The following is a 24,615-nucleotide window of genomic DNA, read 5'->3' as shown; positions in this document are numbered from 1 at the left end:
AACAGACTTGACCTGGGGAAAATTAACTTCACTTATTACCAATTGACATAGATTTGGATGGGGAGAAACAAAGAGGAAAACTAAAACACCTTTCCCCACCCCTTTCTCTTCTCAGTTTAATTTCCCTCCTTCATTTTTGACTCTTCAGCCTTTCCCTCCCCAAACAACACAGGAAGGGATGGGGACTGAGGATTGGGTCTATCTGTAACAGCTTCTCTCTGCCACTTCTTCCTCCTCACACTTGTATCCTGCTCCAGTGTGTTAATCCGCTGAGGGCGTCAGCTTCATTCAGGAGAAAATCTGCTCCTACTTGGGCTTTCCAGAGGTTGAAGTTCCTCCAGGGCAGGTGCCACTGCTTTGGCATGGGATCCTCCATGGGCTGTAGAGTTGAATGACTTGGACCCTTCTATCTCTATAAGCTTAGAATTTATTATCTTTCAAACATGTGCTTTCAAAAATGTGTCATATCCTGTTCACCTGTTTTAGTATTGGAAGGGTGTCCGGTATTTAGCAGAGCAAACTTACTTTAAAACCAAATACTTCACCTGTGCAAAGTTAGTCTCAGAATTATATCACTGAGTCCAATTTTTGAGATTTAAATGAGATTGGCAGTATGCATGTCTTAAACAAATGTCAGGATGCAAACTGGACAGGACGAAATAAAAACCTTTTTTTCAAAGTGCCAGCTATGGCAGCCTTTGTTTTTCTGTGAAAGGATGCTGTTCTTAAAGTCCCTGCATTTCTAGTTCTGAACCTGCCTAGGGTGTTTATGAAAAGGAATTAAAGTGAAAATAGAATAGAGAGTTCTAGATAAAATGTAATTTCTTGTTTTATCTGTATTGGGACATTCAGATCCTGCCTGATGAGGTTAGTTGTCATGAGTGCTGGGAGTGCCAGTTTTGCTAGACTTTGATGTTGCTAAACAGAATTTTAATTGCACAGACATGTCTAAACTTTGATAAGATAGTTTAATCTGAGTTATATTTCCACTTTCTTTGTGGATATTCATTTGATCTTGTAGCATCTTGTATATTTGGCATTCAGTTCTACTAACACTTCTTGCACTTCTTTTCTCTAAAGGGACACTTTGAAACCAGTGCTCTTTCATTAAGAAATGTTCTTGCAGAATTTAAGTATTTGGTGTCTGAAGCTTTTACTTTTATTCCTTTTGACTGAACTCTTAATTTTTGATTTTCCTTTCTTATATATCATTGATATATATATATGTATATATCAATGCACTAAGAAGATTTTTCTTACTCTTCTAATAGGATATTGATCTTAATAGTGTAGTTACTAGTAACTTGTGGCTCAGCTACAGTGGCTTTGTGAAGCAACTCTTGGTTTTATTTTGATTTCAGGAAAGTTTCTCTTCTTATGCATGGTAAAATTAGGAAACAGGTAATTTATATGTTGCCAAATTTTAACCTATACATTTTCGTCTATGACACTACACTAATCTTTTCATATTTGAGTGGCTTGATTCTCTAAGCATTCTGCATTCTTTGGTATTTTTGACAGAGATTCTGGTATTACTGCTGTATACACTATGCATATATTTCTGATCTTAAGATCTATATTCAGCTGTCATCTTGAATGTTTGGGATTTACATTTGGGAAGTTAGTATCAGACCTAGCTACAGCACTGCTTGGTTATTACCAGAACTTTACCTGTTCTGGTGGGAATTTTTCTACAAAGCATATAGATTACTTACTTACCAAGAATTTCCTTATTCCAGTTGGATTTCTCATATTTTTGTTGTCAATGCTCTTTGCTATTTTCAAGCACTATATCAAGCTTTAGTTCTTATAAAGACCTTTAGAGCTTCTGTTTCTGAATATGTGCTTTTTCTTTTAAGCTCAGTGGATTGCTATTTACATTAGTCCTGTATCTTAATAGCATTAGTCCTAAATCTTAATAGCAATAAGGCATATTACCTTTCAGTACTGAGTAATATTATTGAATCGTAAGTAAAGAAAGAATTTTAAGTAAATAATTAGAATCTTGTATGTCTTAAATACCAAATTTTTATATTCATGTATTTACCTTCTGTAAAGGACTCTTCATTTTTTAAACAGATAACTGATATGTGAATCTAGTTAAAACAATAAGAATAAATGCATTTACACTCTTTGACTGCTGTTACAGTGCTTTTCCTAATTCTCCTTTAAAATTCTTGTAGCTTCTTCAAGAGAGAGATTATTAGAATTACTGAGGCCTTAGGAGATAGGCATAAGTGATATGACCTGAGAGTGTACTCTGTGCAAGATAATATAGTTAAAAAAATAACTGCTTTTTAAAGTATTTAAATCTTTCCTGTGCAAAAGTTTCATCAAAGATTTAGTATCATACTGCTAAGCATTTTACATGTATTACATTTTGCCTGTTTCATAAATAGCTGTAATACTGACTCCCTGATCTCTCCATTATTCATTCTCACAGGTGCTTACTAAAGAATATTATAGTCTTCAGTCTTCTAGTGAAACACGCATTACTGAGCTTCAGACACAGAATTCTGAGTTGCAAGCAAGGCTCAATACTTACGAAAAACTTGAAAAAGAGCTTGATGAGATAATACTGCAGACAGCAGAAAGTAAGTTCTATCACAAATTATGTTGTGTCTGTAGGTGTTTCTGGCATTATGACAAGATGTCTTGTTTCTCATGGCATTTGGAAAGTATTACAGTGCTTGTCATTCTCCCTCCTTATGCCTGAAAATTAAGATGCAGTGACTATTTTGACAGAAAATATTAATGATGGGTTTCTAAATGGATTTGTAAATATGTATTAAATGAACTTGAATGAAGACATATAGATATTAAAAATCATCCTTGTCTTTCTTTTTTCCTCATCTCTCATTTCCTTATTCAAATGATCTGTTATGATTAGATACGTTTTTTAGGTTTTCCCTATTATTTAAGTATATTTCAAGTATCAGGAAACTCTCATTGTTGACAGACAATTGCATGCTTCATAATACAGTGCAGTGGTTAATATGAATTTTTGAATGAATTGGGGAGAAATAAAAGCTCTTGCTGGTGTTGAATTAATAGCAATTAGACATTGAGTAGTTGCTTTTGTCAGATGGATTAAACCCTGGATTAAATTCAGTCCTGATTACTCTTGAAAATTTTTTTTTCTCTGCTTGGCAAATTTCTGTGAAGTCTCTATTCATTTGATTCTCAGCCTAAATAAATCCACAAAGCAAATAATTTCTGATTTGAAACTAAGACTCTAATCTTGAAGTCTTTTAACCTGAGTGTAAACAGGGTAGGGCATTTTAAGATTTCAAACTAATTCATGTAATTTCTTGTCCCTTTTTTTTCTTTGCTTCTCAAAAAATTAATAACAATTTATAAATAATGTTTTCCAGGTAGAAGATAATTGCATAAGCTCTGTATATAAAAAGTAGTGTAGAGCAAATTATGTATTACTGGGATGCAGTGAAGTCTGGGTATCATTAGTAATTAGACTGCACATACTTTATTAATTTTGTGCACTGCAGCTTGGACTTGTTAGAATAGCATAACTACCCAAAGATCTCAGTCTGACCATAAGCATGTTTGCTATATACAAGCTTATGTTATAGTTGGTAACGTTTTTTGAAGTGTGTGTACATAAATTTGCCTAAAGAGTATTTATGTATTAATACAGAATTTTGTGGACCTTACCTTAATTTTTTCCAAGGAGGAGGTAGAGTTCAGAATACAGAGGTTTTATTTATACTGATTTGCATTTTCTTATGTATAGTAGGATATCAGTTTGTTACAGAACTAAATTGTTCTTAACAATTAAGTATGTATTTTAATTACAATTTATATTCTAAGTTACAGAATATGACTTAAATTAAAAGTTTCCAAATGTACTATTCTGTTAAAATATTACTTCGTTTTCTGATTTTGTTGGAGTGAAAAGGAAGTTGAACTATATAATATTATTTTTTTCTGCTAAGTAGTGTAAAAAACTGTTGTTAAAAAGTGTCCCCTAACTTGTAAAATGTGTATTTTACACCACAAAGTTAGGCGAAGAGCTTGAAAAGACATGAGAGAAGCACATACTGAAACAGAGCATTACTTTGGCTTGGTATCTTCAACAGTTACAAATTTGTGTTTGTCTTCATGATCTGACGTTTACATGGACACTACTGACAGATATGAATTTATAGGGCAGAATCTTACTGACATTTTTGAGGCACACAACACTGAATTTGTAACCAAAAGTAAGGATTATGACAAAGGCAGGTTAAATTATTTTTTATGTTTTTTTGAACCAGAGGTGTTTAAGGCACTGGAGAATTCCCCATTATAACTAAGCCTTGAAAATCTGAAGTTCTGGTGCCTTTGTACTGCCACATCGGTGAACTTTTTTCTGTCATACTTACCAGAACTGTTTTTTGTGTAACTAGATATGTGACTTATCACAAGTGCTCTACTAGAGACTTTGTTCTTTCTAAATGTTTTTTAAGGATCCTTGTTTAAAATAGCATTAAAAGGGTATCAGACAAGTGAGGAAGCTAGAGCATTGTGCAAGTTGTTGAGAGAAGGGATTTCTGATTTTGAGGCACTTGAGCATTAGGAAGGCTGAGTCAGATAGGACTATCACGTCAATTCCTCAATTTGTTTCTCATGTTCCCAGCTACTTGATTCATCAAAGCTGTTGTGTGGTGCCTGGGCTGGTGCTCCCTTGTGCTCCTTCCTTCACACCCTTGCCACTGCCCCCTTATTATTATTCTCCTCCTTTTCCCCTTTCTCTCTGTCCCTCTCTCTCTGCCCCTGCCTACCTAACACGCACACTTCATTTTTCTGTTGTTTTTTTCTCCCCTCTTGCCCGCTTTATCTTACAGGAGAGAGGAAACCTGAATTACATGAGCTGAAATACTAAAATCTGTGCATGTTTGAGTCTTGCTGCTACTGGGATTTCTTTTCAAAGCAGTCCCAATGTGTTTTGAATCCTTAGAAATATGTTTTCAGAAATCAGTCATTTATTGAGACAGAGATAAATTTGAATGTTTTTACTTTGCACAAGCATAAGATTCTCATTGCCTTTCTCTGAAGATGGATATGGCGTTTGTTTCCTTTCAGGTTATCAGAAATTTCTGATCACCACAGTCTTTCATAAATTATAGTCAGCAGCCTCATAATGCCATCAGCTCCCTCAGCAACCTCAGATGTGCATGTGACCCTTCTGGTCCCATGGACTTGTTTATATCCAGTTGGCTTAAGCACTCGCTAATTTTATCTTCTACTTCCACGTGTATGCACAGAAAATGGATTCTTTAGGAGAAAAAGTCCTGAGCAACCTAACCCTGTACTGCTGAATGAAACCTATACTATTAGTATGTATTTTGTGACTATACCAATAGAATGAATATTCAAGGACACTGAACTTTTGTCTTTTACTTTCATATTGCATAAGTCTTATATTAATCAGAAAACAAAAAAAAAGTGAAAAGCCTGCCACTGTTGTAAGAAATTAATTTATGGCACTGTGTTGATGCTAACTGTGAACAAAATTGTTCCACTCAAGTCCAGGTTACAACAACTGAAAATCTAGCTTCTAGAAAAATGTCTGTCTGTGTGTGTAATTATGAATAGAATTGCTTATAAGTTTATAAGTTCTTGCACTGTAATTATGTTCTTAAATTGTACCTTTCTGCAAATTTTTTTACAGTGGAAGATAAAGTTGAAGCTGAAAGGGTTCTCTTCTCATATGGGTATGGCGCTAATGTTCCTACAACTGCCAAAAGACGACTAAAGCAAAGGTAAAAAGTGCCTCCTGAATTTACTTCTTCAAGATAAAGTAAATTAAAATAGATGCATTATATTTTGTCTTAGAATCCAGCCAGTTTAATTAACATAAAGAGGGTTTTTAGTTACTTAAGTTTACAGGAATAGAATGAAGACTAGGACCTGTTAATGTGGCATATGCATATGAATGATCATATACATACTTTTCTAGGTCATCTAAAGATTTTTTTTCATTGCCTTTTCAGAAGGATGAATTTTAGTTGTATAAAACTAAACAGCTGTAAAAACAGACTTGTTACATTGTTCACATTTATATAATAATATATCAAATAAGGTTTTAATATCCTAAAACTGATTGTATGTAGTTGTAACAAAACCACATCTGTCAGTATATTAGGAAGGCCAAGGTTTCACAGCATCGCTATTTCATCTTTACAAATACAGGATCTGATTCCAGTTATATTTATTCAGTTTACCTATACCATTTGGTCAATAGATGAAAACGATGTGTAGGCTGAGTAACAGACCGCTTGATCGTAGTAATTTTAAAATAAGATTCTTTAAGAAAGAATAGTGACATTTGAATGGATCACTGGGAACACTGGGAATGTGGATTTATGTATAGTATTTTTAAAGTGTGACCACAACGAAATTTCTGTTGTTGTTAAAAGTATGTATAGATAGTATAAAAAGAAAACATAACCTAAGATGCATGAAAGTCAACTGCATAATTTGTGGTAATGGTAGGCTTTGGCCACGCTGTCTTCTACCAAAATGAGAAACTCCGCCATCATTGGCAGACACACAAAGAAGAGTATAAAGACAGGGTGAACATGTGCCATAGCTTCACAGTGCACATCCCTAGCATTCAGGAGCTGGAAATGCAGTTTTTCTTACGTGTAGCTGTTTTTAACATCAAGTATTAGTTTGTTAAGTTGGTTTTGTCCTCTTAACCACCACCTTCTCCATGACAAAGAAAATTTAACATGAAAAGAAGGCTCCAAGGAGACCTTGTAGCAGCCTTCCAGTACCCAAAGGGGGCCTACAGGTTTGCTGGAGAAGGAATTTTTATAAAAGCAAGTAGTGATGCTGCAAGGGGGAAGGGTTTTAAACTGTAAGAGGGAAGATTTTGTGTATTGGGAAGAAATTCTTTACTGTGAGGGTCGTGAGGCACTGGCACAGGTTGCCCAGAGAAACTGTGGATGTCCCATTCCTGTCACTGTTCAAGGCCAGGTTAGATGGCGCTTTGAGCAATGTGGTCTTGTGGAAGGTGTCCCCGGCCATGTCAGGGGGGTTGGAACCCAATGATCTTTAAGGTCTCTTCCAACTCTAGCTATTCTAAGTTACTGATGAGAATTAAGGGTAGATGATGGTATGTTCATGTTTGCAACAAAGATTTATAGGCCACATATCTTTCTTCTGTCATTTATATTTGTTTTTCAAGTGCTGTCAATATGATTGTCAATCAGATTAGACCTGTTGCGCACTGAGTTACATACTGCTGACAAAAATCGTAAAGATTCTATGTAGTTTTTAATTTTGGCATGGCTTAATTTTTTTCATACCCTTAAGCCTCTTCAGATTATTTCTGTGTAAGATTTCTTTTCATATTGCTTAAAATTGAAGAAAACAGAAAGTGGGGGGGGCAGGACAGCAAAAATCCCTCCATGAGCCTGTTACATGTCTCTTTTAGGAGACTGTTGAGAGTTCTATAGCATTATTTCCTAGAACTTCAGTTCCTTTCTTCTCTGTCAGTAGTTTGGGAACTTTTCTGAGTTTCAGTTAGAACCCCACCTTATTAGGTTCAATATGAATCATTTGCCTACACAATAAATCTTCTTTTGAAGTCCAGTACTTCCTCGTTAATTCCAGACATATGGGATCCTAAATGAAGAGTTCTTGTAAGTTCACAGAATGCACTTCAGTCTCTGGAACTCTGTATAAAACCACCTATTCAAGCATAGTACACTGGGGGGTCTATACCTCTGCATAGAGGTATACTTCTGCATACTGGCCAGAAACAACTATTTAATTACTTAGGATGTAGGTACCATACACCCATAGTAGTATGCCTGGGACCATTTTGAAGCATCAAGACCAAATGGCCTACTTCCATAAAACTAAATTCTCAGTGTAGGTTAGCTGCATGTGAACTATGTTTTGGCAGTGATTTACTTGCCCACGCTAACTCTTCAGCTATGCTCAGGAACTGTTTGCAAGAGTGTTAATGAGTAAATGCCAGAGTGCTACCAGGGATGCTCTAGTGTTTTGCTAACAAGAAATTATCACATTATTGAGCATTGCATAATTTTCTAGTATAGTCAGACTCAGATTTTTCCAGGATAAGATGTCTTTGTCCCTTTGCTTGTAATTTAAACTAGTCAAAAAACATATTGACAAGCATACTTGAAAGATGTACTTGTGTTTTTCCTTAAATACCTGCAAATTCAGGTTAAGTTCACTGAACAGTTGTAGCTGGGAAAATTATAATGGGCTACATTCCCAACGTTGCTATGAGAAGGTATCAGAGTTTCCCCTCACACTCTAATAGCTAATGTATAGGATCCCTAACTCATTAGAGAAGTGTTTAATTTCTCGTTTTCACTAGATGGACTCTTAATACACATCTTGTATCTCCTAAATAAAAATCAAAATAATTAGTTTCGAGAATTAGTTTCTTTTTCTCAGTTATTTTTTACATAGTCTAACGCTCCTTGTAGGAGGAACTGAGAAACCAGCCTCATAGTGAATGCTATCGAGAATTCAAGGATTGCTGTCATACAAGGTGAAAGTAAAATATTGTACGGAAGGGTAGGTTTATAACAGAGGTGAATATTAAGACTTCTGCCCAGTCTGAAAGTGTATTCCTTTTACGGAGGAGAAGGTGGAGGTTATGACTGGTCAGATTTTAAGAGAAAGTTTGTACACTCATCTAGCTTTACACACTAAACCTCACCTTAAGGATAAATAGAATCTCTCTGTTGGTCTCCTTTAGACTGCTTACACTTTTATAGATACAGCATCGTGGTCAAGAACTGGTTAACACTTTCATAGCCATTATTTGGTCACCAACAGTCTTAACATTTTCAGTTTATGGATGGTATACATTGAAAGTCTAAGATCTGCATTGGAATGACTTCTTCCTTTCTTCAGTGTACAGTGTTCCTGAAAAATGGCACACATTTGAATGGAAGGATAGATTGTTGTAGAGAGCCATTAGTTCAGTGGTTAAGACATGCTAAATGGTGGTATTAGCCCTGTGTATCTTCGTCATTTTAGAGCTCTGAATTTCCCATGTTACGTTGTGAAATATATTGGTGACTAAAGTACGTAACACAGACAGTTACATGGATAAATTCTCTAGAAGCAATTTTGATAATAAGCCACCAAGCTGCTGAATCCTACAAAGATGCAGGATTCATGACAGAATACATAAATTTAGACATCTAATCATAGGTTTAACATGGAGATTGGGCACCTAACCTCCCACTATAACTGGTTTAATTCTAATCAATATATTCAGTGGAGTTTGGAGCCCACTCTACTTCCCCATCTAGGAGTCCATTTCACTGGAATATAGTCGGGTTCTACAGACCATATTGACTCAGTGATAAGTAACAGCCTGAAAGACTAGGTTAGATATCTGGAAATTGCATGCTGAGCCTTCCCATGTTCCTTATGGAACTATGCTGTGGAATTGATGATAAACACTTGTGAATTTGGGCATGAAACATGCAAAAGGTTGAGCATCTAATTTTTTAACTAAGGTGTTTAAGTAACTCAACAGTCCTTTCTCTTGACTTGTAAATTAATTTGTGGATCTCTCTGAGAGATTATTTTCATAAAGTGACAATAACAATTATTACCATAATAAATGTCAGACAAAACAATTTTGCGTCTGTTTTAAAAATGATAAAATACTGCATTTTGCAGTGTTCCACTACAAAATATACATAATATACAAAATTTATATTAATGTGCATTTTGTTTAATTATTTAAGGAGAAGCCAATTACAGTGATTCCCTGATGTTGCTAAAAAACAAACAAAAAAAAAAACAAAAAAATTTTGACATAATTTCCGCAATTGCTATATAGCAAAAATTATATAGGCAATTACTTTGTAAAAAATATTACAATGGCATAACTGTGGGAATGTTGTTTCAGTGTTGTTAAAATTTGTAGTATTTTCATTGTTTTTCTAACTTTGACCATTCTGCATGTTTCACTGTGTAGTTTATATATTAGTATTTAAGCACTGGTGAAAAAATTAAGGCAATCAAGTATAAATGTGAGAATTTCTTTTGCATATTTTGGAAAAAAATCAACTTGAGTTTGCTTTTTATTGGCACAGCGTGCACTTGGCAAGGAGGTTACTGCAGCTAGAAAAGCAAAACTCGTTGCTTGTAAAAGATCTGGAACATCAGAAGGAACAAGTAACACAGATTTCACAAGAGGTAAATTACTGCTACAAAAAAAGATCAAATCTGTAGAGACTATAAACATTGTGGAACAGCTGTTCATAAAATGAAATATTTTCTGAACAGTGTTTATTGTCTATTTGATGTCAAAAACTGGCGTCATAATTAACCAAAACTCTATGCTAAACGTTTTCAAAGTAATTTATATTGTATTTTGAAATGAAGATTGAAAGAGGGATTATTTTACCGGCTAAACAAGAATGTAAGCCAGACAAACAGCGTTCTGATTTCTGAACTGAATACCAGCTAGCCAAACTAGTTCGTTCTGTTTGATAGTTAATTGTTCAATGAATGCCTCATTTTACACAGCTCTTCTCCTAAATCACTTTTGAAGGTACTTCTGTAAATCCTTTTCTATGTTGTGCAGTTCTTGAATCTTTTGAATATACAAATCTAGGGAATATTTAACATGAGCTGCTTTTTTAAAAAGCTCATATTATTTTTTTTTCCTTGTTACAATGAGTTTAATTTCATTATCTTTTAAATTCTGTGTATAATACCTGAAATCACATATTGCATTGACACGGAAAACAAATGCTAAACAAAACTCAGCATGAAATCTTCCAGATTTAAGGTGAACTAGTTTTTTTAAAATGTTTTTAAATTTTCTTCTATGTTTCTCTTAAGAACCAATGAGCTTTTAGATTTGCTATTAGAATTTCTATTTGCTATGGAATTTCTAGGCTATTTCAGGAATGCAGTTAACAGTTTGATTTTTAAAGCCATGGTAATTATAGATTAGGATAACTACATCCAGTAGTTCACAGTGCAAATAATGTCAGTTTCCACATACATAAAATCAATTAAATTTAAATATTTTATATGTGCATATATATATGATTATATATAATATTTCAGTGAAAGGTATGTGAACAAGTGAAATTTTTAAATGTTTTGGGTTTTGTCAGCCAATTTATTATGATTCGTAGGTATATCCTAGTAATTTATATATGACTAAAACATATCTTTCAAATCTTCTTGACTTGAAGACATCAGAGATTTAGGAATCCAATGTTATCCTTGGTATTCTTCTCTATCACTATTATTTCACTATTGTTAATAAAATCTTAAATCTACTTAAATCTACTGGTTTCCACTTCAATACGTTTCTTCTTGCCCTCAGTTATTTTATATTTGCTTCTAGGTCACTACCAGCGACTACTTCTAGTCACTACTTCTAGTCAGTACCAGTGACCTTAGTTCAATTTCCTGCAAAATTCCACTAGAACATCTTCACCTCATTTTTTATTTTCCTGTGAATTGTCAAATAGCCCTTTCTTGATCTTGTATCATATAACTGTATAGCTGAAATCAGAATGTCATCCCATATAAAGTTAAATGTCTTGCACATAGCTAATGCACAGCTACTAAGTCTATTAGCATCAAAATCCTAAGGTTAAGTAAAACTTTTTTAAGACCTGCTTTCTATTAAACTCATATCTGGCATCCAGGTCTGAATGCTTCATAAGATTTCTTTCTTCCTTTTTTTTAGTTTTCTGTGTTATTATAGGCCATTTAATTTTATAACAATTACTTAAGCTATTCTGCTCGCCATCCTTTAATATGTGCACAAAGAGTTTACACTTGTTATTAACGGACTGGAATATAGTTCATAATTCTTACATTATACAAGCCCATCATCTGACTTTTTCAAATAGAGCGAAAAACTTCCATGTTGTCTTCAGCATTATATACAGTTTTAGCATATCTCTTCATAATGGGCTGTACTGTTTCTAGGATTTATTTGCTCCCATTTTTTTCCTTCTAAGAGCTTTATGCCTGCAAGTATCAATTTTCCCCTTGAAGCTGTAGCTCCTCTTGTAAATTTTCTGTATTTCATATTTTATACTGATTGCTATCTATTATCTTTCTTTACATAGTCAAAGTTCTTAAATTTCTCTTTGCTGACTTTACTGAATCCCCTGAGCTAAGACAGACTTTTTACTCTAAGCTATCATCTGTCTTTTTTCTTTTTTTAAGAGCAAAACAGAGACCCTGTAGACTACATCTTGCTTAGGTAGCCCATTAATTTTTGATTGACAGTTTGTTCAGTCATCTGGATGAAATCTAGCACATGGATTGAGAGTTGATGCCAAAGTGATTGGACCAGCTTTTCTCTGTTCTGTGAGGGTGATGAGGCACTGGAGCAGGTTGCCCGAAGAAGTGGTAAATGCTCCATCCCTGGCAGTGTTCAAGGCCAGGTTGGAAAGAGCCTTGGGTGACATGGTCTGGTGTGAGGCGCCCCTGCCCATTCAGCAGGGTTGGAACTAAATGATCTTAAGGTCCTTTCCTACCCTAACTATGCTAAGATTCTTTTGAACTTGCATTTAATACTGCTATTTCACTGCAGTATTTATCATGCAGCTTTTTTTTTAATCCTTTAAAGAAGGGAGGAAAAGAAAGAGATTGTGATAACTACAGTGGATGTTCTTTCTGAGATTCTTTTTCTGGACTGTCCACAGCCAATTGCTGTTGAGCTTTATAGAAAAAAAGTCATATTGATCTTCTGGGAAAGTCCAGTATTACCATGAAGAAAATATTGACTTCTCCTTAATTTCATTCATTTGATGGGAAGTCTGATAGTGGGCCTGCTTGAAAGTTGGAACCCTGTGGAAGCTCAGCTGCTGCAAAAAAAACTTGCCAGTCCCATTACAGTTTGTCAGGCTTTATTTAACTGCAGGATCCTATCTGTTTTCAGGTCATGATACAGCATTAGAAAAGAAATTTCCCTCAAAGTCCTGTTTCTGTATAGCAATGACCTGCAATTTTAAAATTACAAAAGGTTTGTTGACCATGTCTAGGGTAAAACAAATTCTCATTACCTGATCCAAGATCCTCATCTACTGATAATCAGATTATTGCCTCTGCAATTCACTTAATGTTACTCCGAGTTTAAGTAAGTAGAAGACAATATGTCAGGTTCTGCAAAGTAGTGATCTGCAATTGGTACATTTAGTGTCCAATCTTAAGTTTTGGAATGAATTCACTTTGCACAGTTTCACTTTAGCACAGTGCCAGAACTGATGGATAGACACTCTCTTGTGCCTAGAAGGCCAATATGTTCTTTGGCTGACTTAAAAAGCAAATATTGAGTCAGTATGCAGTAAAAGCAATATCCTAAATAAAGAAATTTACTAAGCTGATATATTTGGCTTGCTGTTGAATTACTTTTTTGAGCCTTCATCAAGACATTGTATTTATGCGTTTTGTAAGCCTCAGTTGAAACTTTTACCAAAATCACTTTATATCTCACTCTGAATGAGAGCGTATAGATCAAGCTGAACAATGATGAAATCTTTCAGCTTGATAGAGTTGTCCCGTCAGGGAATGTTCCATGCCTGTCAGTGTTCAAGGCCAGGTAGGACAGAGCCTTCGGTGACATGGTTTAGTGTGAGATGTCCCTGCCCATGGCAGGGGGTTGGAACTAGATGATCTTAAGGTCCTTTCCAACCCTAATTATTGTATGATTCTGTGTCCAGTTGCAAGGTATTAGATTTATCACTTAAAAGAATGACACAGAAGTACTTAAGGAAATCTTGTACATTAAGGCAGAAAGAAATCAAAGTTGCTTTCAAAACAATAGTGCTTTTGTTCAAGGATAATGTTCAGTTTATATGTGTGTATAAGTAAAATTGATCCATTAAATTCATTTAACACTTAATTGATTACAATTTCATGACAGCCTCTTTTAAGTTTATAAAGTCAAACAGGCAGCAAAGCACGACCATGGAGAGAGAAGGGATAGCCTTTTTACCTTACAGCAGCATGGTTTTTAGCTGGTGAAGTTAGAAGTTAACAGATGATTTAGTAGCATCAAACCAAGCTTACACTACCTCACTTTCCTACTGAAGTATTTATCAGTCAGAACAATGTAGTCTTGACTTTCATGCAGTCTAGCTGCTGAAACTGCTAAATCTTGATGTGTGATCTTAGTTCTCTACATATTTTAGAGAATGGTTTTGTTATATTGCTCAAGATGACAGCCATATCCTGCAAGCTTTTTAAACCTAGTGGTCCTAATTTTCTCAGGGAATAGAGCTAGTAAAATTTATTTCCTTCTTATAGGTATGACAGCTATTTCATACTCCTCTTGTAAACATCCTGTTGGATTTCACTTTTCATGTACAGTAATTGATTAGAGGACAGGGGACTTACAGTATTGCTGTAGTTTTTTTCCAGTTCAATTTCTGTTCAATTTCCAAGCTGAAAATTCCATTTTAATAGTATACTGTTTTGAAAAAGTCACTTGTAGTCAGTAAGCTGAACAAACAGAGGCCTTGTCTATACTAACTTTTTTCATCAGTCAAAACTGTTATATTAAAACTCTTGAAAATGCAGATTAGGAAGTATCGAAAGTGGTAGCATGATTGCAGTGAAAATACTGTGTAATTGCAACTGAAAAGTAAGAGGATACGGTATTAAATAGTAATTTGAGGGTAATTTTGTTCTTAAATAACAGGGTTGGTTTCTATATTATTGTGCAATTAGTAATAATCAATAATATGCAATAATCAAGTAATTATGCTTTATCAGTTATAACAATTATAGTAGTAATACTTTTTTTTTTTTGGCAGCTTGGAAGAGCAAATTCTTTGTTGAATCAAGTACAACAACCACACAAATATCTCATTGAAACTGTGCAACAGAGAGATTCTCAAATAAGTCGACAGAAAGAACATATTATACAACTTGAAAAAGATGTCAGGTAATTAAAATCACTGTATCTTTATTTTTAGAATGAAAGTAAAATCACTTATGTGTTTATCATTAGAAAACAATTATTTTGTTGGCCATGAAGTAGGAGATGTTGAAACTCCATCATTAACTAAATCTGATCTTTATGCTGTAACTCTAGCATCTGTGATTTCTCTCGTACTGTCTGGAAAAAGAGGCTTTAGGTATGGAAAAGCAGCAATGACAGTCAGGTTTACACTGAGTTTGAAGTTGACAAGAGGTCTCGTGAAATAGAGGAAAGCTCAGAAGAGTAGGGGGAAAGAATGACACACCAGATGTACAAAAGTAAAAATAAAGAAATAAAGTCAGAGAAAAATAATAGACTAGTACACCAGCAAAGGGTATTTTGGGAATAACTCATGCAGACTTCCTCTAGTAGAGACTCTGATTGGATGCTATATATAGCTGTCAGAACTCTGAACACTCAGCATCTTCCTATCCTCGTACAACTTCATAAACTGTTTAACATGTGGTTCCCAAGTAAACTGTTACAATCTGCCCCTTGATTTTCAAGGAAGTCGATGGCTGCACTGCGCTGCAGAAGAATTAGCATTTTAACTATTAGATGTTTATGTGGTATAGAATCATAGAAACATAGAATAGTTAGGGTTGGAAAGGACCTTAAGATCATCTACTTACAGCCCCCTGCCATGGGCAGGGACACCTCCCATTAAACCATGTCACCCAAGGCTCTGTCCAACCTGGCCTTGAACACCACCAGGGATGGAGCATTCACAACTTCCTTAGGCAACCCATTCCAGTGCCTCACCACCCTCACAGTAAAGAACTTCTTCCTTATATCCAATCTAAACTTCCCCTGTTTAAGTTTCAACCCATTACCCCTTGTCCTGTCACTATAGTCCCTAGTGAAGAGTCCCTCTCCAGCATCCTTGGTATCTTGGTTTAGGACATGCATACAGTAAAAAGTATGAAATATTAATGTGATTGTATTATGAAGCAATTACATGAAAAATACCCTTTTTTTTTCCAACAAATCCGCTGAAGCAATGACAATAGAAAAACTAGGACTCAGCTAAATGCTTTGCATACTGTCTTACATATGTATCTATTCAGAGTGTTTTGATAGTTTGGGATAGTATTCGTTATCCGTTGAGGAATACCTGAAAACGCTTATCGTCCAAGTAAATCTATCCATAAATCAGTGCATTTATAAATAAACTGAAATATTCATTCATACTTCCTAACAAGATAGCTTTCACTAGGTTTAACTTTTATTCAGTAAGAATAGATCCTTTTTTATTCCAGAATCAAGTGGTTTTTAATATTTTCCTAGACTTGATATAAGAAAAACTTCAATGGTAAATTATAGTTTTACAGATGAAAAATCATAATGTTCTCTCTGTATATGCAGGATTTGACATTTCAGTTGTGAAGAAAAAATCATCAAAGAGTTGGTTGCTAGCAAATTAAATGTTCAGGTTATGGTAACATAAAAACATCTTCCATTATCCACATAGTGGCCCAAAAGTCTTCTCAAAAGCTAGAAAAAAAAAAGGAGTAAATAGGTGGTCATTTCTGCTTAAAATATATGCATTATTAGCATTGATTCCCTTGAGTTTTTATGGTTCATTACAAACAATCTGTATGCCCAGATAGTCTTCCTAAACTTAGCCTACAAATTAAGGCACCTAAATTAGGAACTTGGTTAGATCAGCTTTCCTTAATAGTGCATGGAGGAAGTGGCATCTCTAAAAAGCAGTTCAGATTTTGGATGGAGTGAGTCATTTGCTAGAGATGCCTGTTACTCTCCATTAACTATAAAGGGAATTTTTGGCATCTTAACGTGCCTGAGGTTAAGGAAGAAAATGGATCTGCACCACAGTGAGAACATTCGTGGTAAACATACTAGCAGTACTCTACTGTGGTGAGCTGGCGTGTGCTCACCACCAGTCCATGTTTCTGTAAATGAAAGTGTGGTTTGGCAAAAAAATATTTTTATCCTTAATGGTTTTGTGGCAAAAAAAGTAACATTTACTTTGCACATCAAATGTTTTGGTAAGTTTTTTCCTGTAGTTTCCAGTATTTCTTGAAAACTAAAAATAGCTATTATTTCCTTATCACAAGTTTGCCTCAACTTTGCTGTAGTTTCATGGGCCAATGAAATTCTTGGAAACAGCCTGATATCTCAGGACTTCTGGTACAGACAGGTAGTCCCTAATTTTTCTATTCATAACTCCAAATTTAAAACAAATGTCCTAAATTGTTAATTTATGTTCCCTCGAGAACAGAAGAAATCGTAATCTGGTATAAAATTGATAATGTTGGTCCTTTGCTTTCCCTTAAGTGAGAGGAAGGTTAGAGGAAGGGATTTCTAAATAGAGAACCATTACATTCCAGCACACTTTTGTCATGAGGAATCTGCTGATGAGAGTTTTAAGTTAAAATATCCCTTAGGTGATTTCAGATTACTTTGTGGACCAGTCTAGCTCCCAGCTATTCCAGAACTGAGTCAGAATGGTATTTCAGTAAATTAATGATAATCTTTACCAAATACATGCCAAGTGAAGCTCTGCTGGATCAAAATATTTAGCCCACTATTCCTATCCATTTTAGTTTATTAAACAGAACTTTGTTGGTTTGTGTGTCAAATATTTTTGAGAGGATGAGGTCAGAGAATTAATGCTCTTCGAGGAGGGCCCTCAATTCTGCTGATAATGTTGGTGCTATAGAAAAGTAACAGTGAAAACACTAAACATGGTTTATGAAGCCGGGTTTATCTCAGAACTAAGGAAAAAGTTAGTATTTGTAAAGCCATTTTAATGAGAAATGTTTTTTTCAGGCATTACCTATAATTAATAGTTAATACCAGAGTTTTAATTCATACTACAGTTACAGAAAGCACATTATTTTTTTTTTACATACAATACCTTAAATTTATTTCTATAAAGCAATTTCACAAGTAGCAGCTAACAGAAGAATAATGTTCAACTTCTTGTTTTGAGGCACACCTTTAAAATACTAGTAAATTTTTAATTCATTATTTTTTAAATTTTATATTTGAGTACCAGATTGTAGAAAAATTAAGGTAATGTTGATATGCCTCCACCCTGACAATCAGGACTGAATACTTAGTTTTACCTTCATGGCTGCCCAGTGTTTGATCATGCTTTTTCTGCCTTTGTATTTGGTGTGCAGAATCTATGGTAGAGGAATGTTCTTTTCGTGTTGTGTTTTTATCTCATCTGCTTATCTGAAGAGGCGGTTCTGCATTATGCAAGTCATGGATTCCCTAACTGGAGCAGTTACATCTGTATTATCAGTGCCAGTGTTCTTTATCATCTCCTACTTCATTTGAGTGTGGAGGGATCAGCAGGGACTAATTTCCAAGTGAATTTAATTTTTTAAACTTAATCCCCAATGGGCTTCAGTGTGCAGGTCAATGATCTTTTTAGAATGTACTCCTCCTAGTGTGGTTAGATTCCAGCAGATTTCTCAGAATGATGAGTCAGCACTTTGTTGCAATCTTGCAAATGCTTTGCAGCAACCTGCAGCGCTTTGTATTTCCTTGTCTATTGAGAAGGCTGTTGGTTGCTGCTGGATGTGGTTTTGATTTTGTCATGAAATACACAGTCTTGATGAAATTGGCATCAAGAGGAAGGCAACTATAAGGATGGCTATCTGTGACAGCAATCTCCTTGTGAAACTTCTTGTGCCATATTTTTACTGATTTTTCACAAAATGGCCTAAAGCAACTTATAATGTGGTCCCTTCAGGGGCAACAGATGTATTCAGGGTTCCCCACACTGCATCATTCTGTGAAAGTGGCATTTCTGACAGCAGTTATTTCCGTAGAAGGAGTTGGACAGATTTAGGCAGATCATTTTGATATAATACTTTTGAGAAGTCCTGTAGATTCGTAGAATCGTAAAATTATTTGGGTTGGAAGGGACCTTAAGATCATCAAGTTCCAACCCTCCTGCCATGGGCAGGGACACCTCCCACTAAACCATGCCACCCAAGGCTCTGTCCAACCTGGCCTTGAACACTGCCAGGGATGGAGCATTCACAGCTTCCTTAGGCAACCCATTCCAGTGCCTCACCACCCTCACAGTAAAGAACTTCTTTATATCGAACCTAGACCTTGTTTAGAGACAAGGATGTCATGCCAGGCAGCATCAAAAGCTTTGCGCAAGTCCAGGTAGATGACATCAACTGCTCTACCCCTGTCCATCAGTTCTGTAGCCTCATCATAGAAGGCCACCAAATTGGTCAGCAGGATTTCCCCTTAGTGAAGCCATGCTGGCTGTCACCAAGCACCTTGTTGATTTTCATGTGCCTTAGCATGCCTTCCAGGAGAATCTGCTCCAAGATTTTGCCAGGCACAGAGGTGAGACTGACTGGTCTGTAATTCCCCGGGTCATCCATTTTCCCCTTCTTGAAAATGGGGGTTATATTTCCCTTTTTCCAGTCCTCGGGAACTTCACCTGACTGCCATGATTTTTCAAATATGATGGCCAGTGGCTTAGCAGCTTCATTTGCCAGCTCCTTCAGGACCCACAGATGGATTCCATCAGGTCCCATGGACTTGTGCGCATTCACGTTCCTAAGATGATCTCGAACCTGATCCTCTCCTACAGTGGGCCTAGGGTCTTCTTCATTCTCACAATCCCTGTGTCTGCCTTCCAAGACTTGGGTGGTGTGGTCAGAACCTTTGCCAGTGAAGACTTAGGCAAAGAAGTCATTGAGAATCTCAGCCTTCTCAAAATCCAGGGTAGCCAGTTCTTCCGTTAGCTTCCAGAGAGAGACCACATTATCCCTAATCTGCCTTTTGTTTGCGACATACCTATAGAAGCCCTTCCTGTTGTCTTTGACATCCCTGGCAAGACTCAGTTCTAACTGGGCCTTAGCTTTCCTGACCTGATCTCTGGCTTCCCAAACAATGTCCCTGTATTCCTTCCATCATGGCTTTCAAAGTTCACTGTAACCAGAGAGCTTTACATGCCTTCATCCTTAAGCATCGTACCTCTAAACCTGAAGCTATCATTCAGACCCTCTCTATCAAAATGACTTCACTTGGAAGGACTATTCAAATAGTACTCAAAGTTGCTTATGTCAGTAGCTGCCAAACTGAATCATAGAATAATCATGGAGTGGTTTGGATTGGAAGGGATCTGTAAAGATAGGATCATATAGTTCCAACACCCTGCCATGGGTAAAGACATCTATTCAAGTGCCCTGCCATGGATAAAGACATTTTCTGCTACATTAGGTTTGCTCAAAACCCTAGATAACCTCTCCTTGAAAGGACAGGAATGGTCAAAAGATGGAATCCAGGCCTCGAAGTAGGATATTTCACCAGAGCTGGAGATACTTCAGTGGCTTGCTGAGAAGTGTGTCAATTCTAGACATTTTTCACATGTCTGTGGATCTTTAGCCATACCTTCACTAAGAAGTGTTGTAAATGCTTAGCTGAGTAGCTGTAATTATAGCGATTGTTAGTTATTTGCAAAAACAACTTAGGTTCCCATCTCCAGGTTATTACAGGTGTGTGATGTAACTGCTTAGATTCAAGTGTGAAGGCACGAGTGTATTACCACTCAAAGATAAAAAGAGAGGTTATTTAGGGGTAATCTAACCTCTGTCAGATGTTACCCACAGGTATGTTCACTACCACCCTCCTTTCCATCCCCTTAGAATTCTCCCATCCAGGCCACAGGCTGTGCTGGCATTTAGCTATGGGGAAAACTGAGGTGGTCTTGGGAGCAGAACACTGCATGTGCTTGTGCACTGATCCATGCACCTGCAGATACACTTTGGAAACAAAGCCTCTGCTCTTGACTGACAGGGCATCTGCAGGGTGAATTTATAGGTGGTCTTTGTATCTCAGAATATTCTGTTAAGTAACCTCTCGTTTATGTTAGCCTACATAGCACTCTTGTTAATAAAAGCAAATAGCCATGGTTAATACAAGCAGTGGTATGTAAGAGGATGACTCCTTATTACTATAAAGAAATCTCTCTAGCATACAGTTCTTTAACCAGAAACGAAAACATCACATTTAGCACTGCTTTTGAAAAGAAATGCCTTGTAACTGTGTCATGCTGTGGGAAAACAAATCTCTGAATTTTATTCTTATGTGTGTAGTGAAGTAACTGTCGTTTTAGTACATAATTTTCTGGTAAAAACATCTAGGTTTATAAGTAACTGGAGACATTAAACAGGACTTCATTCATAAAGAGAGGGTATTTATTTTAAATGCAGTTACTCAAATTTCTCTGTACTGATGGCTGGTTTTAAAAGTGGTTCACTTACCCAAAAGCACTCCTCAAAAGCCTAACTGTGTGGCAAATCCAGAAGCAGTACAAGGATTTTGCTCACTAAGAAGCTATGTACTGAAATGTTCCTTACTTAAAACATTTTGGGTTCTCTATTTGCCATCTAAACGTTACAAAGCTCAGCATACAGTGTTAGATGAGTTTTTCTTATCCCAGAATGGGCAGTGAGCTCTTACGAGAACACTACCATTCTGTGAAATATGCATCTATTCCAATGCTACTCCAGTTTAATCTGAGAAATGCTCCAAATAAAATTTGTAGAAATATATATTATTTTTTTTCTATAAATTAATGTTTTCTGACCTGTATTACAGCTTTTTAAAAGTTATTTGCTTGGGGTTTTTTTTTCTACAATTTGTAAAAGGAATTTCTTTTCAGTTTGGACACTACACGGATGAATTTTTAAGCCACCTCAGGCACTCAATTTAACATTATTAAGCAATAATAATTTTTTTTATGGTAATACTTGTATATGACTATAAAATGTTAAAAAAAACCTCAAGATTGGACTTCTGTTTTCACTTTTACCACGCCATAACATGAAATTAACAGAAAGGCCTTATTTCTTACAGCATTTGGGGTACACAATCACTGAAAACTAAACGTATTTCTTTTCTTCAACCTGAACAGAAGTAATAATAAAACCCAGTTATATGTAAATTCATGTTTATTTAGTGTGTCCAACATAAGTGCATTATCCAGAATACCTAATAATAGAAGTTTGTGATCAGGATAGCAGCTAATATAGTAACTAGCAGAGATTTGGGCTAATTGCCCAAATTCAAAAGGTTTTAAAAGTCTGAGACTGGAAAATATTAGTCTCCATTCTCAAAAAAAAAAAAAATCAGGTCACCTAAAAATGTCTTTATGACAACCAAGCTACCTTGGCTTTAGATCCTGACAAAACAAAACAATCCAGTGGTTGCTATGAACAATGTGTATGTATAAGACAAGTGTATTCCATGGTAAGTCCTGCATTCCTGGCACCTGGATTCATACCTGGTTAGGTTTTGAAAGCCTGACAGAATGAAACTGAATCTCCTCCCAGACATTTGGTTTCTTCTGGAAATCAAGGCATACAAGAAAAAGCAGAGCTGCATTGCTCCTCAGTTAATTCTCCAACCTGGACTTTGGAGGCCTCGCTTATATGATGTATCACAAAGACCGCCTTCTGCACATTCAGGATGGAGCAGTCAGTGACCAGGAGTGTGGAGCATAGCCTAGTCTACATCTGCAGTGTGAAAACAGAGTTTGTGCTGTTAAATAGCTGCAAGGATATTGTATCACTTCAACACAGTCCATTTTTCCCAAGTGTTTACACAGTTTCACCCCAGAGCAAGTCATTGGAAGATTTCTTTCAATGATTAGTACTCTAGTACATTAATACATCTCTGTATCATGAAAACTTTAAAGTATGGTTAGTTAAAGATAGTAAAGAAGATCTTGTCTTTTAAGATGAAAGTTGTAACCCTTGGTGTGAGAATGGTTTGTCTAGACTTAGAGACTGTGGTTTCAGAATCACAGTAAGACAGTTAAGGCACTCAGTTACTAAATGGAATAGTTTCATCCTTGTTTCAGCTGTGTTTTTCCGCTGTACATGGTAAATCAAGTTGTTTTGGTGATCCATGTGAAAAATAAAGACTACAGCTTCCAGTGAAGTGACCTACTTACATGGTAACAAATTTTCAGATACCAGTATAAAGAGCAGGTTACCAGTATGTTATTAGGGAAGGATGATTTTTCAGCATCAATTTTCACTTAGGGCAGGTGAAACAAACTGTAAAGCTGCTCTCTAATTTGCTACACTGCCCATCAAAACTGGATTAACTTAAACTATTGTTTGATGAAGTGTAAGGTAGTTTAAAGCTAGAACCTCCTTGACTGAATCAAGTAGGATTGCAGATACCCAAGCTGCCTGTTAAGAATGTTTTCATAAGAGGGACAGAAATGGTCAGTCTTCTTCTCCAAAGTGAATTTTTGAAGGTATTTCTGCTTTACTTGCTCATTAGAGGTATGAATTTACTTTGTGATGTCTGGTAACTGCTTTTAAATGTATGTGTGCCTCTTTTGCAGTATTCTTTCACAAGTATTTATTTCCCCCTCTCTGCAGTTGCAGAACTATTAAATCTGAAGTCTGCACACCCTTTGGTAATTCTGTATTCATATGTATGGCATAAGACACATCAAGTGGTACTGAGTCATGTAGCAGTCTAATTTCTATATTTGACCATAAACAAAGAAAGAAGAAAGTTGCAACTGCTCAATATAGATCAGTCATGTCATACTGTTTCAGAAGGTATAACTAGAATAGGTTCTGTTCTGTAGATGAAATTGAATGCTGAATGTGAACTTCTGGTTTAGCCATGAACACTAATGCTTATGCTTATTCCGTACACTATTTAAGGCATAAAGGAACTTTTATTATTGCTTCTCTAATAAGTTTGTGAGTCTCTGAAAGGATTGGTTTATGCTATTAGGAAGTACAGAAATCCAAGGAAAAATGACATATCAGTCAGTTACAACATATGAACCCAGGAAAAATACAGTACTGCAAGTTCATCATGATTAAAAATGTCATAGAAAATAACTCTTGAAAATATTAAACTTTGTAGTTTTTCATGAATGTTACTACTTTGCTTTCAAATAACTCAGACAACTGAGCAATTTTGCCAAAACTTACAAGTTTTCTGAGAGTTAATGAATGCCTAGAAGAAATTGATAGTCATAATTTACAAAACCGAGCTTGCTAGGAAAATTTCTGTGGCAAAGAATGATCTTGCCTATTTGAAGCAAACAGATGATAACAGCCAATTAAAGAAAAGTTTGATTTATTTTGTTAATCATTCCTGGATTAAATACTGGGAGTATTAAATAATTTGTAACATATATAATTGTTCTATTGCATTTATAAAATTTTAATACATTTGCTTTTGAACTTCCTGACCTCTATTCAGCATTGCATATTTGCACTTCATATGCAGAATTGCATAGTTGTTGATTTATGTTATAATTCAAGTTGTGCAACCTATATACTTACATCATGATAATGGCATATATACCATTGGTCTTCCAAGAAAACCTCTGTGGTTGTTTTAACAAACTAGATTATATACTGGCATTATGCATGTATGAGTCTGAAGTTTATTGATAGAAACCAATGTGGGGGCTAAATACAAAAATACATTTAATTATATTAGAATTGCTGCCTGGAATCAGAATGTATATGCTAAACACGTCAAATGTTTGCATTCTGTAACTGGGAAAACAAAGAACAATTAAAGTTAAACTTGACATTGTGCTATAAAAGCATGCCTTCATGCTAAAACAGTTTTCATACTTGGTTCACAGGATAAACTTG

At 35.7% G+C, this 24,615-nt stretch overlaps 1 protein-coding gene across 7 annotated transcripts in view; it reads left to right on the top strand.

Annotated features, from left to right (window-relative positions):
* PIBF1 (progesterone immunomodulatory binding factor 1) overlaps window positions 1–24,615 on the top strand; it is a 126,789-nt gene that overhangs the window by 79,507 nt on the left and 22,667 nt on the right. For all 7 annotated transcript variants that reach the window (XM_061445277.1, XM_061445276.1, XM_061445283.1 and 4 more), the window contains 4 exons: window positions 2,444–2,594; window positions 5,672–5,762; window positions 10,101–10,203; window positions 14,802–14,932. In XM_061445277.1, coding sequence (XP_061301261.1) covers window positions 2,444–2,594; window positions 5,672–5,762; window positions 10,101–10,203; window positions 14,802–14,932 — 476 coding nt within the window. The remainder of the gene's footprint in view (window positions 1–2,443; window positions 2,595–5,671; window positions 5,763–10,100; window positions 10,204–14,801; window positions 14,933–24,615) is intronic.

The sequence above is a fragment of the Pezoporus flaviventris genome, unplaced genomic scaffold, assembly GCF_033815535.1.
Source record: "Pezoporus flaviventris isolate CSIRO_AGI_PZ_B2104156 unplaced genomic scaffold, CSIRO_AGI_Pfla_v1 ptg000003l, whole genome shotgun sequence".
Lineage (NCBI taxonomy): Eukaryota > Metazoa > Chordata > Aves > Psittaciformes > Psittacidae > Pezoporus > Pezoporus flaviventris.
Note: the sequence above shows the minus strand (reverse complement) of the source record. Positions and strands in the feature narration are given on the sequence as shown.